General features: G+C 39.9%; 1 protein-coding gene across 1 annotated transcript; it reads right to left on the reverse strand.

The window, feature by feature from the left end:
• Positions 1-8211: 8211 nt before the first annotated feature.
• Positions 8212-10486, reverse strand: LOC139538944 (oligodendrocyte transcription factor 2-like). Its single transcript, XM_071341531.1, has 2 exons — positions 10356-10486; positions 8212-10046 (listed from the first exon to the last, which is right to left on the reverse strand). Exon 2 carries the CDS (start codon positions 10005-10007, stop codon positions 9207-9209), a length of 801 nt encoding a protein of 266 aa, XP_071197632.1. The 5' UTR covers positions 10008-10046; positions 10356-10486; the 3' UTR covers positions 8212-9206.
• Between the last annotated feature and the right edge of the window lie 5231 nt (positions 10487-15717).

Genomic DNA, 15717 nt, shown 5'->3' on the forward strand with positions numbered 1-15717 from the left:
ATATTTCTCTCTACTTAATAATTTTAAATTCATGCAACAACTTGCCACATGGCTCTGTTTTTAGAGGATTGTGGGTAATTCAATTTGTTTTTGACTGTATTATTCTTTTACATATTGGTGTATGCATGTTTGAAGAAAGAAGAGCCCATTTCTATGTTTAGTGTTAAGCTGTTTGTTGTGCCATAAGGTGTAATGGATCATCATGAGGAAAATGTACATTCAATAATGAGAGCTTTCAGCTCTACCTCCTATTACTGCTGGTTGATGTTTTTGTTTTATTTAACGAGGCAAGTCAGTTAAGAACAAATTCTTATTCATAATGACGGCCTAGGAACAGTGGGTTAAACTGCCTTGTTCAGGGGCAGAATAACAGATTTTTTACCTTGTCAGCTCGGGGATTCGATCCTTTCGGTTAGTCGCCCAACAGCTCTAACCACTCGGCTACCTGCCGCCCCGAAATGGAGTTCTGTCCTTGAGCTGTTCCTGTCTATTAATGTTCTGTATTATGTCATGCTTCGTGTTTTGTGTAGAACCCAGAAAGAGTAGCTGCTGCTTTCGCAACAGATAATGTGGATCCTAATAAAATACAAAAAACATAGCTAATGGGGATCCTAATAAAATACAAAAACCAGCTAATGGGGATCCTAATAAAATACAAAAACCAGCTAATGGGGATCCTAATAAAATACAAAAAACAGCTAATGGGGATCCTAATAAAATACAAAAACCAGCTCATGTGGATCCTAATAAAACACCAAATACCAACAATGCCTGTCAAGGTGGGTTAAAATGACAAATGATCAAACACATAAAACATTTTTTTTAACATTAAATGTTTGTGAAACACTAATATTTTGGGTTGACTTAATAGTTGTGTTACATCAACTCATATTTAATCATTTTATCAAGTAAATACAACACATTTGTATTGCTATTATTAATTCCCCAGACTTAATTATTTGTGTAAATTCAAACAACTTATAAATTTTTTTTTAGTTAAGAACGTCAATACTCAATAATACGGTGTGTACATTTGTTGCCTTCATTTATTTAAAGTAGATTCAACACTTCATTTTCTACAGTGTATGTGTAGTGGTGTGTAGCTAACTGACTGACTGTAATATATATGTATGTATGTATGTATGTACAGTATGTACAGAAGTATTATGCGTGTGTGTGTGTGTGTGTGTGTACACAGTATGTATGCGTGTGTGTGTGTGTGTGTGTGTGTGTGTGTGTGTGTGTGTGTGTGTGTGTGTGTGTGTGTGTGTGTGTGTGTGTGTGTGTGTGTGTGTGTGTGTGTGTGTGTGTGTGTGTGTGTGTGTGTGTGTACAGTACAAGTCAGAGGTTTCACAACACCTACTCATTCAAGGGTTTTTCTTTATTTAAAAATACTAGTAAAAACATCAAAACTATGAAATTACACATATGGAATGATGTAGTAACCAAAAAAGTGTTAAACAAATCAAAATATATTTTATGTTTGAGATTCTACAAGCAGCAACCCTTTGCCTTGATGACAGCTTTGCACACTCGCTGACCAAGGCCCTTCTCCCCCGATTGCTCAGTTTGGCCGGGCGGCCAGCTCTAGGAACAGTCTTGGTGGTTCCAAACTTCTTCCATTTAAAAATGATGGAGACCACTGTGTTCTTGGGGACCTTCAATGCTGCAGAAATGTTTTACCCTTCCCCAGATCTGTAACTCAACCCAATCATGTCTCAGAGCTCTACGGACAATTCCTATGACATCATGGCTTGGTTTTTGCTCTGACATGCACTGTCAACTGTGGGACCTTATATAGACAGGTGTGTGCCTTTCCAAATCATGTCCAATCAATTGAATTTACCACAGGTGGACTCCAATTAAGCGGTAGAAACATCTGACGGATGATCAATGGAAACAGAATCCACCTGAACTCAATTTCGAGTCTCATAGAAAAGGGTCTGAATACTTACGTAAATTAGGTATTTCTGTTTTAGTATTTTTAGCAAAATACATTGGCAAAAAATTCTCAAAACTTGTTTTCGCTTTGTCATTATGGATTGTGTGTAGATTGATGAGGAAAACATATATTTCTTCCATTTTAGAATAAAGGAATGTAACAAAATGTGGGAAAAATTAAATTAATTAACACTTTCCGCACTGTATATGTATATATATATATATATATATTTATGTATGTATGTACGTATGTATGTATGTGTGCCCGTATGTATGTTCAGTTGAAGTCGGAAGTTTACATACACCTTAGCTTTTTTGTGATAGGGGGCAGCATTTTCACTTTTGGATGAATAGCGTGCCCATAGTGAACTGCCTCCTACTCTGTCCCAGATGCTAATATATGCATATTAGTATTACTATTGGATAGAAAACACTCTGAAGTTTCTAAAACTGTTTGAATGATGTCTGTGAGTATAACAGAACCAGGAAGTGGGATATCTGAGGTTGGTCGATTTTCAAATCAGCCCCTATTGAATGCACAGTAGGATATGGATCTGTTTGCGGCTTCCACTAGATGTCAACAGTCTGTAGAACCTTGAATGAGGCTTCTACTGTGATGTGGAGCCGGATGGGAGCTGTTTGAGTCAGTGGTCTGGCAGAGAGCCAGGTCCTGGTCACACGCATTTCATAGCTTCTCTACAGACAAAGGAATTCTCCGGTTGGAAGGTTATTGAATATTTATGATAACAACAGCCGAAAGATTGATTCTATACTTAGTTTGACAAGTTTCTCCGACCTGTAATATAACCTTTTGAGGTTTTCATCCGACGTTCGGCTGGACCTGCACGAGCGTTTGGATATGTGTACTAAACGTGCTAACAAAAGTAGCTACTTGGACATAAATAAATGGATATTATCGAACAAAACAACAATTTATTGTGGAACTAGGATTCTTGGGAGTGCATTCTGATGAAGATCATCAAAGGGAATATTTATAATGTACTTTCTGATTGCTGTTGACTCCAACATGGCGGATACATTCTTTTCTTTCTGAGCGCCGTCTCAGATTATTGCATGGTTTGCTTATTCCGTAAAGTTTTTTTTAAATCTGACACAGCGGTTGCATTAAGAACAAGTGTATCTTTAATTCTATGTAAAACATGTATCTTTCATCAAAGTTTATGATGAGTATTTATGTTATTTGACGTGGCTCTCTGCAATTTCTCCGGATATTTTGGAGGCATTTCTGAACATGGCGCCAATGTAAACTGAGGATATAAATATTAACTTTATCGAACAAAACATATATGTATTGTGTAACATGAAGTCCTATGAGTGTCATCTGATGAAGATCATCAAAGGTTAGTGATTAATTTTATCTCTATTTCTGATTTTTGTGACTCCTATCTTTGGCTGGAAAAATGGCTGTGTGTTTTTTTGACTTGGCGGTGATCTAACATAATCATATGTTGTGTTTTCGCTGTAAAGCATTTTTTTAAATAGGACACGATGGGTAGATTAATAACAAGATGTGGATCTTTCATTTCCTGTATTGGACTTGTTAATGTGTGAAAGTTACATATTTCTAAGAAATATTGTTGAATTTCCCGCGCTGCCTTTGCAGCAGAATGTTGTCGAGGGGTTCCGCTAGCGGAACGCCTGTCCTAGAAAGGTTTTAACCAAATACATTTAAACTCAGTTTTTCACAATTCCTGACATTTAATCCTAGTAAAAATTCCCTGTCTTAAATACACTACTTTATTTTAAGAATGTGAAATGTCAGAATAATAGTAGAGAGGACATATCTAAAAAAAAAAGTACGATCTTTGTCCCTATGTGCAGTTGCAAACCGTAGTCTGGCTTTTTGATAGTGGTTTTGGAGCAGAGGTTTCTTCCTTGCTGAGCAGCCTTTCAGTTTATGTCGATACTGTCACGCCCTGACCATAGAGAGCCCTTGGTTCTCTATGGTGTTGTAGGCCCAGGGCGTGACTAGGGGGTGTTCTAGTCGACGCATTTCTATGTTGGTGTTCTTAGTATGGTTCCCAACTAGAGGCAGCTGATATTCGTTGCCTCTAATTGGGGATCATATTTAAGGTGTCCCTGTTCCCACCTGCATTTGTGGGATATTGTTTTGTTGAGTGCTGATGTGCGCTCCGTTACTTCACGGTCGTTGTTTGTTTATTGTTTTGTTTAAGTTTCACTAATAAAAGATGTGGAATTCGAATCACACTGCGCCTTGGTCCGTCTATCATAACAATCGTGACAGAATATCCCACCAAGCAAGGACCAAGCAGCGTGTTCATGAGGTAAAGGAGTTTTGGACATGGGAGATCATGAGTGGATGCGAGACCCTTCCTTGGCGGGAGTCACAGAGGACACAGGAAGGAAAGCAACGACGCCGGGGGCCGCGGCCACAGAAATACCAACATTTTGGGGGTGGGCACATGGAGCTGTCGGCTGAGCAGTGGAGAGTGCAAGAGCCCAAATGGCAGACGGTGGAGGAATTCAATGGGGGATACCGGAGAGAGTTGGAGGCGAGGAGTAGGCTGCAGCGCAGGCATGCTGAAGAGCGTGTCATCAGTACGGTGACATCTGTGCCGGCTCCACACACCAGGCCACCGGTGCGCCTCCCCAGCCCGATATGTCCTGTGCCGGTTCCTCGCATTTGCCATGAGGAGTGTGTCTTCAGTCCGCTGCCACAGAGGGGGGGCACATGGAGCTGGCGGTTGAGCAGAGGGAAGAGCCAGAGACCGTCAGTCTCTGGCTCTGGCTCATTCTTCACTATGGCTGTGAACTACTTGCAAGCATGGGGAAAGCACACAGATAATCTAAAAGATTTACATGGTCTCCTTTTAAAAAGGCAACCTCTGCGTGAAGAGATCCAGAAGGTAGCAGCCACACTGCAGGAAAAATGTCCCAATGTGACCATCAATGAGGATGCATTGTTTGACGAGGTTACTGGCCTGCAAGATTTCCTAAAGGAGGGGATCGCTTGAAGAATGGAAAACATCTGAGACACCGCTTACCCACTTCAAAGAGAACGACATCCCACACACTAACCTGGCTAGATTAGCGTCTGTTTTCATGTGCATTACCTGGAAGTAATGCCCCAGTCGAGAGAGTGTTCTCCCAAATGACTTTTTTTCTGAGGTCTTGGCTGATTTCTTTTGATTTTCCCATGCTGTCAAGCAAAGAGGCACTGAGTAGGTAGGCCTTGAAATACATCCACAGGTACACCTCCAATTGAGTCAAAAGATGTCAATTAGCCTATCAGAATCTTCTAAAGCCATGACATCATTTTCTGTAATCTTCCAAGCTGTTTAAAGGCACAGTCAACTTAGTGTATGTAAACTTCTGACCCACTGGAATTGTGATACAGTGAATTATAAGTGAAATAATATGTCTGTAAACAATTGTTGGAAAAATGACTTGTGTCATGCACAAAGTAGATGTCCTAACCTACTTGCCAAAACTATAGTTTGTTAACAAGAAATTTGTGGAGTGGTTGAAAAACGAGTTTTAATGACTACAACCTAAGTGTATGTAAACTTCCGACTTAAACTGTATCTACGTATGTAAATATGTATGTCTGTATGTACGTGTGCACGTGTGTACGTGTGTGCGTGTGTGTGTGTAATGGTGTGTAGATAACTGACTGACTCGTAATGAAGTGAGAAAGGCTGCTCGTTAAGGTGGGAACGAAATAGATGGAATTGTGGGTAGTGAGTGGGGGGTTCTAATTAATTTTGAAATGTGATACCTCTAATCCCCATTAACTCTGTGAGTAATTGCATTTCGCAGGCAGCAAATGGGATCTCAATAGGGTGGCGGGCTAAGAGATGACCTGGACAAGCAGATGTTGGTAAAAAAAAAAATACATGTTAAACATTGTGTTATTTACACATTTGATTATTAAACTCGGTTTGGACTCAATTTGTTCTGTCAAACATGTCACGTTACCCCCTTTTAATAGGCTAGTAGATATATAAACATTATATTGGCTGGGATAGCTCAAGTGGCATCCTTTTACCTAGGTTGTTCAGGTGTGGCATGTGTGTGTGTGTGTGTGTGTGTGTGTGTGTGCGTGTGTGTGTGTGTGTGTGTGTGTGTGTGTGTGTGTGTGTGTGTGTGTGTGTGTGTGTGTGTGTGTGTGTGTGTGTGTGTGTGTGTGTGTGTGTGTGTGTGTGTGTGTGTGTGTGTGTGTGTGTGTGTGTGTGTGTGTGTGCGTGTGTGCGTGTGCGTGTCTGTGAACAACAGCAAAACTATTGAAACAAGCGGATATTTTTCAAGTGGTTAAAGTAAAATTAGGAGGAAATAGCAGTGAGTCAAACAAATGTTTTTCTTTGGGCCGAAACGCCCAACACATCTTGAAGGACTTTTTAGTTTTCTTACTCACATCATTTGAATAATTCAATTGTAAAAAAAATTAAAAAGAAGACAGAGGAATAAACAAACGCGAACATGAATATTCAAACAGCAAGTTCGTTCTATATCGTTCCAGCTTCAAAAGCCTTTTGAAAACATTGTAGCCGCATGGACATCCTGCTATGCAGCTGCCGCCGTTTACTAATGTACACCCTGCTATATTCATTTATTCCCGGATATTCCTCACAACAGAACTTGTATTGGGGATCGTTTTCCCTCATATGTTGCATATATAGCTCAAGAATCCAAGCACATTTAGCTTAGTTCTCGGTAAGTGGCCCCCTCTCATGTAGAGTCTCTGAATAAATATCCAAAAGACCTGATTTCATCAAGACAGTATTAGCTTTTCAGCTCATCAAAGTACAACAACAACAACAAAACTAGAAATATGGAAGTCCAATTGGATCCTTTACTAAACAATTCAAACAACGCTAGTTGTGACAGCAGCGGGGCGTGGACAAAATCAAACTGGTACCAAAAAAAAACAAAGAAAGTCACCTTTGTATGAGTGAGTCTGAAGGAGAAGCAAAGTCACGAACAAGTGTGTTGTGCTCTGAATATAATTAAGGCGAAAACAAGAATGATGATAATATATTCTATATGTATACTTTGAATATAAATTATATTTATTTGTTTTGTCTAATTAGTTAGGATAATTAGTTGACTCCATAAAACTAATCGGAGCTATACATGTTAATTATGGATTATTCTAAAAGATCTTGACATTTGTATCTTTTCATCAACACTTCTGATTCTTTTATTTAACTAGGCAAATCAGTTAAGAACCAATTCTTATTTTCAATGACGGTGGGTTAACTGCCTTGTTCAGGGGCAGAACGACAGATTTTTACCTTGTCAACTCGGGGATTCGATCTTGCAACTTTCCGGTTACTGGCCCAACGCTCTAACCACTAGGCTACCCTCCCCCCTCTACACTCTAACCACTAGGCTACCTTCCACCCCATTTAAAGGAATTTGGCTTCTCCAAATGTCGAGTTTGCAGTGAATCACATCTTATGTGGTTTATCCTTCTATAATTCTACTAAACGAAATATCTAAAACCTAATAATAATATATATTTTTTAATCATTTGCGAGGTCAAGCAGTTGAATAATAATTTCGGCGAAATTTGATTTCTGAATGGCAAGTTTAAATGTATTTGTCCCGAGAGAGAGTAATTGGTTTTCCAGCAGAGGAGCACATAGTACATATACTGTATAATCCACGTATAAAACATAGCAAATCCACATGGATTACAATATTACATACATGGATTACAATGATACTGAGATTATAGTAGACCTATAATGTAAAACATGATTTTGCTAACAACAGTGAGAGCCCAAAATGAAGCAGTCTGGACTCACTGTGAATAGAATCTGAATGGTGTGGATTTCTTTGTCCTCAGTTGAATTGAACAGAGGGGGGGGGGCAGTTAGTCATTGTTAGTCAATCATAATTCTGATCCCCCCCCCCCCCCCCACACTCCCCTAAAAAACAGGTTACAAAAGTATTGCCTATGTTTATTAAAGTGTATTGTGGCTCTAATTTGTTTTTGTATGCAAAATAATTTTCTAAAAAGGCATCTGCCTATTGTTTAAACATAGCCTTTAGGTTTTTATAAAATGTTGACGGTTTTAAATGTAAAATGTCGATATTTTACGCACAGCTTTGACATAAAAGTATGTCTGCCTATATCTCTAAATGCCATAGACATTTCTTAGAGAGAACCAACTGTTGAGCTATTGCTTACGTCATCGATTCGACGATTAGATCATATCTACATTTGGCCTCTGTATGTTTTTCATACACTTTCTGTGGAACATCAGTAAGAAAAGAACGATGTCAATTAAACTTGTTTTTATTTAACATGTAAAAATCCCAACATAATCATCGTCATTGATTCATTTGAAATCCCATCCAAAATAAGTAAATAAATATAATTTATCACTTTTTTATTTTAAAAAAAATAAAGAAGTGATCATTCTTTGCGTCGGGCTGTGACTTGGCAACAACAACAAAACATGGAAAGAGGAAACGTACATAAGAAAACAGCCATCTGTAGGATCGGCAGTGACGTTGGAGAGAAAACACTGAAAGGACATATTGTACAAGAGGCAGAGGAAGAAGCAGGAGCAACATGGTACCAGAGGAAGAAGATGGAGCAACATGGTACCAGAGGAAGAAGCAGGAGCAACATGGTACCAGAGGAAGAAGATGGAGCAACATGGTACCAGAGGAAGAAGCAGGAGCAACATGGTACCAGAGGAAGAAGATGGAGCAACATGGTACCAGAGCTACATGGCTGAAAGCAGACACAAGCTAAACGGGTCAATCCAAACATTAGCCAAGGGCCTGATATAAAAACTCTCGTACAAACAGAAATCTGAATCTACATATTTACAATCTACATTACCGTTGTGTTCTCATGCCGTATGCTATACCCACATAGTGAACTTTCGTTTAATCTGTCTCGGGAATGCGCTAGTCTAAAGTTAAATAATGATCGAGAACAGGTCATTAAAAGCCATCAGTAACGCCCTTCCTATAATGTGTATTCCTGTCATAGGTTTGCATACAGTGAACTGATGGGCTTTTACTGAATATGAAAAGCACCTTTTATACATTTATCTAAATAATGTTACGACATGGTATGTAAGTAGCGCTTCTCCAATGTTCTAAAGCAATGCATTTCTGCTGGCTCAATCCAAAGTTTATTTCAGCAACAGATAAATAAAACAAAAAACAAAAACGTGTTGGACTGATATACACTGTGACGTCTTCAAGCCAAAGTTAATTTCCCTTTTTTCCCCTCTCTCGTTTTATGATAAGAGTTCAAGTCATTTGGATTCACTCGTCAGCCTGGACATGGTGACAGCGCTCATGCCGGAAACATGTGGTGGCACCTGGCACATGCTGCATGGACAGGGCATTCCCGCGCCCCAGTGATGGAAACTGCTACCCAGGGGGCCCGGGACGGCCGAGGGCGCCTTCAGGAGTCCATGGTGGGGTCTGATCGAGGTGAGACCCGTTGTAGAGAGAGAGGCAACCGTGGAGACTGCCGGGGGAAGAAGTGGATGGTGCACCGGGTGGGAGGCGTGGGAAACGGCCGGATGACCAGGCAGGGGCCCAGTGTGCGCCATAGTACCACATGCGGAAGGGTGGAAGCTGCTGTGGTGGCCGCTGCCGTAGAACTCACTGACAAGCCTCTTCATCTCCTCCAGCGAGTTGCTCAGCATCAAGATGTAGTTTCTCGCCAGGAGGAGAGTAGCGATTTTGGAGAGTTTGCGCACCGAGGGCCCGTGCGCGTAAGGCATGACCTCCCGGAGACCGTCCATGGCGATGTTAAGGTCGTGCATCCTCTTCCGCTCACGGCTGTTGATTTTCAGCCGCATCCCCTGCAGCTCGTTCTCTGAGAGCAGTTTACGGTCCTTCTTTGACAGCATTCTCAGGGTAATGTCATCATCATCGTCATCCGAAAGGCTCCGCATGTCCGCGGGTATCTCTGGCGGTGAGTCGCTCTGTGTGGACGAGACAGTACCGGAGAAGCCCACCATATGCTTCTTCATCGCATGCAGGAACATATCGTGCACCTCGGGAGAGGAAGGTCGGCTAGACATTCGGTTGGTACCGGAGTCCATGATGATCCTCAGGTTTATTCAGACAGACAGCGCAATAGTCTACGGAAAGAAAAGCAAACGAACCATTTAGCATCAGATTTTTTCACTACCACTAGGATTAAAATGTAAAACCATGTCACTAGATTATAAAAATATGCTACATGGTCAACCAATTCAATGTGCAATGGATTAACATGAGAAGGTAAACAAAAACATCCACGAAAGGACACGAGAAGGTTCTTGAAAGTTATTCTACACATGAAGTTAAAAAAACAAAGATTCTCAGATGAGGCTATTTTTGTGACAAAAAAATCACAGCTGCCTAAATGACATATCAATATTATCCCGAAAAGCAGACAAGAAACCTACCGAGAGAGAGAGAGATGCAGAGCGCAGCTCGGTGAGAGAAAGTGTCGCTGTTCAATCCACTTGTTACTCCCAATCACAACTAACAGCCCATTTGGCACGCACGGGCATAACGACAGGGTTTTATAGCGGACTTAACGATCTGGGGGCAAATCACCGGGACAATGCCATGGCTTTTCCGACTGTCTGTCATCCATTCGCCAATTGGCATCTTGCGAACGGAGAGAGGGGAGGAGGCTTGGAGGAGTTAGGGGTCTTCAAATCTGATGTCATTACAAAGAAATTCGAGCTTCGTTTTAAATGAATGAATTAGACACACTCGGCATATGACATTGTTTTGTGAGGGAAAGAAGTTGTTTAGGCATGTAGATTGTTCAGCAACGATAAGGAAGAAATAGCCTAAAGAAATCGTATTGACCACCACGACATAATATCAATACATGATCTTATTTTAGTAAACATCAACATTATATAACAATCCTTGCAGAAAATTCTGAAATTGATGACACTTTTTTTGTTGTTGTTGATAGATTCTCGACTTTTCGGTGGGAAAAGAACGAGCTGTTTTCTCTGTTTTAGAATTCTACAGCAGAAGTGTTCTGCTGAGTGTTTATATACGAATATTATTGTATTATTTCTACCACATCAATAACCAATAGCATAATCAATATGATGGGGGGGGGGGGGGGGGCAATGCATGTTTTGGATATTCAAAGACAGTATTCGAAATCTGTAAATTAAATTTAAACTGTAAATCAATTAACTTGTCATTATGAATATCGTATTTATGATGAAAATCTTCCCGTTTGATAAGCCTACATTTGAGGTTATTTATTATTTCAGTTTGTTTTTCTAAACGAAGTCATTCTTCAGAAAATATCATAATAAACACGATCATAATTTGACAGTATACTTCGGTAATATTTTGTTTCCTGCTGTAAAATTGAAAGCAATATTACTAACTCGATCAGGCCCTTGGAAATAACCAACGAATAATGATTAAGCTTTGTGCCGCAATATGTTAACTGTGAGTTTTCTGTCGTTGCGCGCACAGCACACACACACACACACACACACACACACACACACACACACACACACACACACACACACACACACACACACACACACACACACACACACACACACACACACACACACACACACACACACACACACACACACACACACACACTGTCTCCGCCCATGCCCATTTGAAGGCGCTGATTACGGTTGGAGAACATAGCGCGTATTATTTCAACCCGACGACCCCAAGAGCGCCCAACAGCTGACGGCGTGAGCCACGACTCAAACCGTTAAAGGGCATTTATTTTTTTTAACGTTAATAAACGAAGCCTGCGAAATTGTTTTTAACGGTTATGATCAGTAACATTTCAATTAGTCCAATATGGACTAACAGCAGCGCGAGCCTCTTTAGGGGATGATAGAAGGGACAAAACAAGTGACTCTCTGGCGCTCTGATATAACTGAAGTTGACAAGGTCATTGTCCGAGAAACAAGTGGCACCAATCACAAACTACAGGCAAAGAAAGTAAACATGATGTATAACTACACAGCATAATAATAATAATATTTGAATGTATTTATTTAGGTCAACTTTTTTTTTTTTTCATAACTCCTCAACCACCATTTTTTTAGCAATAAGACCATTGTGCATTGTATGCAAATGTACCTTGATGATAATTTTTTACACAGCTATTCTATAGCGTAAAATATGGTTATGATAATAAACTGGCCATATTATATTATACAGAGGCATCAGAAAGTTTTCACACCTCTTGACTTTTTTTTCACATTTTGTTGTGTTTCAAATTGGAATTCAAAATTAATGTAATTGTCTCTTTCTTTCAATGATCTACACAAAATACTCTGTAATATCAAAGTGGAATAAAAATAAAAATATTTAAAAGATGAATGAAAAATAAAGCACTAATATATCTTGATTAGATTAGTATTTAACTCCTTTGAGTCAATACATATTAGAATGATTTAATGAATAACTTCCTCGTGCTCAAAGGGATATTCAATGTCTGCTATTATTTTTACCCGTCTACCAATAGGTGCCCTTCTTTGAGATGCATTGGAAAAACCTCCCTGGTCTTTGTGGTTGTATCTGTGTTTGAAATTCAAGACTCGACTGAGGGACGTTATAGATAATTCTATGTGTGGGGTACAGATATGGGATATTCTTTAAAAAAATATATGTTAGCCTACTATTATTGCTCTCTGTGAGTCCATGCAACTTATTATGTAACTCCTTTAAGCACCGTTTTACTCCTGAACGTATTTAGCCTTGCCATAACAAAGGGCTTGAATACTTATTGACTCAAGACATAAATAAAAAAATTCCTGAATTGTTTTTAAAATCAGGAATTTGTAAGTTAGACTGATATTGTGTGTAGATCAGTGGCACAACATCTCAAGGGGGTGTGAATACTTTCGGAAATGCACGGTAGGTAATTGCATGAAGAAAGTAGGCCTTTGTAACTGTGGTATTTTGTGCAATTGTTTTTGTACTGTGTGACCCATTTTAAATGCATTTAATGTGCATGTTTAGGCCTATTATAATTCAATGAACCATCTGTAACACGAGATTACTTCTGCGTTCTCTACACTGTATTTTTCTATTCGGAGTAGGCTATAACTAATCGCGTTTACGTCCAATCATTTCGGATGAATTACCTGACGCGTGATTACAAGTCATGACGCGACTAATAGAAACATGAAATGCCGGTACAATTGTATAAATGCCGACCGACAATATGTTCGTTCTACATGGTGGGATCTTTTTGTGTCTGTAAAATGTATTAGTATAATAATTTATATAATAACCATCATATGGAAGTGAACTTCCCACTACGATTTGGGTAAGCGTGCAGTTTATTAGACTACAGAGGAAATAAATGATGATGAACTTCACCGGATGGCGATAAGCTTGATGCCCCTTTCCAATAAATATCGAGGGTTCTTATTCCGGTGACATGACGATCGATGTTTGGCTGCAGTTTGACAAATACAAATAATCTGACTCTTTTGTCCATAATAATCTCATAATGTTGGTAGCCTACAGATCTGCGAGCTGTTGGCTAGAGCGCATGTGCCAGAGTGGGTCAATTTGCTCAAAAACACTGATTGTTTTTGTGTGAAAACCAGCCATCAGTAGAGTTGAAAATGCGATGGAAACCCATTTAACTTCTATTTTTCATTCGGTACATGGGAATTTAACGGCAAAAAGTAATTTTAATGTGCACTAGGTCAAAATGTGCATATTGTTTCATGCAGATTGTAGAATATTGGCATGAAAATCTGTCCCAAATTGAATGGAAACCTAGCTACTGACGCAAAAAAAAAGAATCCATACCTAACACGGATTTTGTTTCTCTTTGCAAAACCATTATAAAGCATTTACAGACAGAGTTCACTATAAGCAGATTGTTGCATACAGAACTCTGATGTATAGCATCTCTGTTACCATATGTTGAGTTAGAACTTGGTCAGGGGAGGCCGTCATTGTATATAACATTCTGTTCTTAACTGACTTGCCTACTTAAATAAAGGTTAAATTAAATAAAAATAAATCGTTAGCTGAGATTTAGCCTAGCCAAGTTTGTTTAATGTGTTTGTAGTAGGGCTACAAATATTGGCAAACAAATATAAATTCACCGTATTTAGGCTAGAAGGTCATATCATGAATAGGACTACATTTGTCCTGTGAGCAGTATTATAGCAGCAATAACTAGTGGATCATGTGCACAGCCCGAAGGATTAACAACCCAGGAGTCATTGCGAGTGAACCCAAGCAGAAGACACCGTGGTGAATAGGATGCGTCTGTTTGCCTGTTTTACTGGCTCTAAATAAGACGGTGCTAATGAGAGCGGACAAAGGGGGCGTGTTTGTGAGAAGTGGCATTTTTTTAAACATCAGGTAGGTTCAGCTATGTTGCTGATATCCTCATTAGACAATCCAATAATATCACGTGTTAGAAATCACAGGGACAACAAAGAAATATTTGGGCATTTCTCCCACCCCGTATCATTATTTAAAATGTCAGCTAGGGATGAGTGCAAAGTGTATCACAAGCCACCATCAGAGATACTGATTGACGACTGTCTAGGGAGTAAAACCGTGGGTAAAGAGAACGGAAGAGAAGGGTCTGAAATATCACTCCATCCTCTATTTAGTGCACTACTTTTAACCAGAGTCCTATGAGACTTGGTCTATACTAGTGCACTACTTTTGACCAGAGTCCTATGAGACTTGGTCTATAGTAGTGCACTACTTTTGACCAGAGTCCTATGAGACTTGGTCTATACTAGTGCACTACTTTTGACCAGAGTCCTATGAGACTTGGTCTATAGTAGTGCACTACTTTTGACCAGAGCCCTATGAGACTTGGTCTATAGTAGTGCACTACTTTTGACCAGAGTCCTATGAGACTTGGTCTATAGTAGCGCACTACTTTTGACCAGAGTCCTATGAGACTTGGTCTATAGTAGCGCACTACTTTTGACCAGAGCCCTATGAGACTTGGTCTATACTAGTGCACTACTTTTGACCAGAGCCCTATGAGACTTGGTCTATAGTAGTGCACTACTTTTGACCAGAGTCCTATGAGACGTGGTCTACAGTAGTGCACTACTTTTGACCAGAGTCCTATGAGACTTGGTCTATACTAGTGCACTACTTTTGACCAGAGTCCTATGAGACTTGGTCTATAGTAGTGCACTACTTTTGACCAGAGTCCTATGAGACTTGGTCTATAGTAGCGCACTACTTTTGACCAGAGTCCTATGAGACTTGGTCTATAGTAGCGCACTACTTTTGACCAGAGTCCTATGAGACTTGGTCTATAGTAGCGCACTACTTTTGACCAGAGCCCTATGAGACTTGGTCTATAGTAGCGCACTACTTTTGACCAGAGCCCTATGAGACTTGGTCTATAGTAGCGCACTACTTTTGACCAGAGCCCTATGAGACTTGGTCTATAGTAGCGCACTACTTTTGACCAGAGTCCTATGAGACTTGGTCTATAGTAGCGCACTACTTTTGACCAGAGCCCTATGAGACTTGGTCTATAGTAGTGCACTACTTTTGACCAGAGCCCTATGAGACTTGGTCTATACTAGTGCACTACTTTTGACCAGAGCCCTATGAGACTTGGTCTATAGTAGTGCACTACTTTTGACCAGAGCCCTATAAGGGTGCCATTTCAGATATGACCATGGTCTCAACTCTTTGAACAGAAGGTTCCAGAACAACCTCAAGGGCTTTTAGGCTTTAACGTCAGGCTTCACTCTGCATCTTATATGATTGATGACAAGTCATCGATATCGAACATTATAA

The sequence above is a fragment of the Salvelinus alpinus genome, chromosome 14 (assembly GCF_045679555.1).
Source record: "Salvelinus alpinus chromosome 14, SLU_Salpinus.1, whole genome shotgun sequence".
Taxonomy (NCBI): Eukaryota; Metazoa; Chordata; class Actinopteri; order Salmoniformes; family Salmonidae; genus Salvelinus; species Salvelinus alpinus.

Bases quoted from the DNA above. Each gene is read 5' to 3' on its own strand.
- LOC139538944 (XM_071341531.1), bottom strand. From the start codon at position 10,007: ATGGACTCCGGTACCAACCGAATGTCTAGCCGACCTTCCTCTCCCGAG.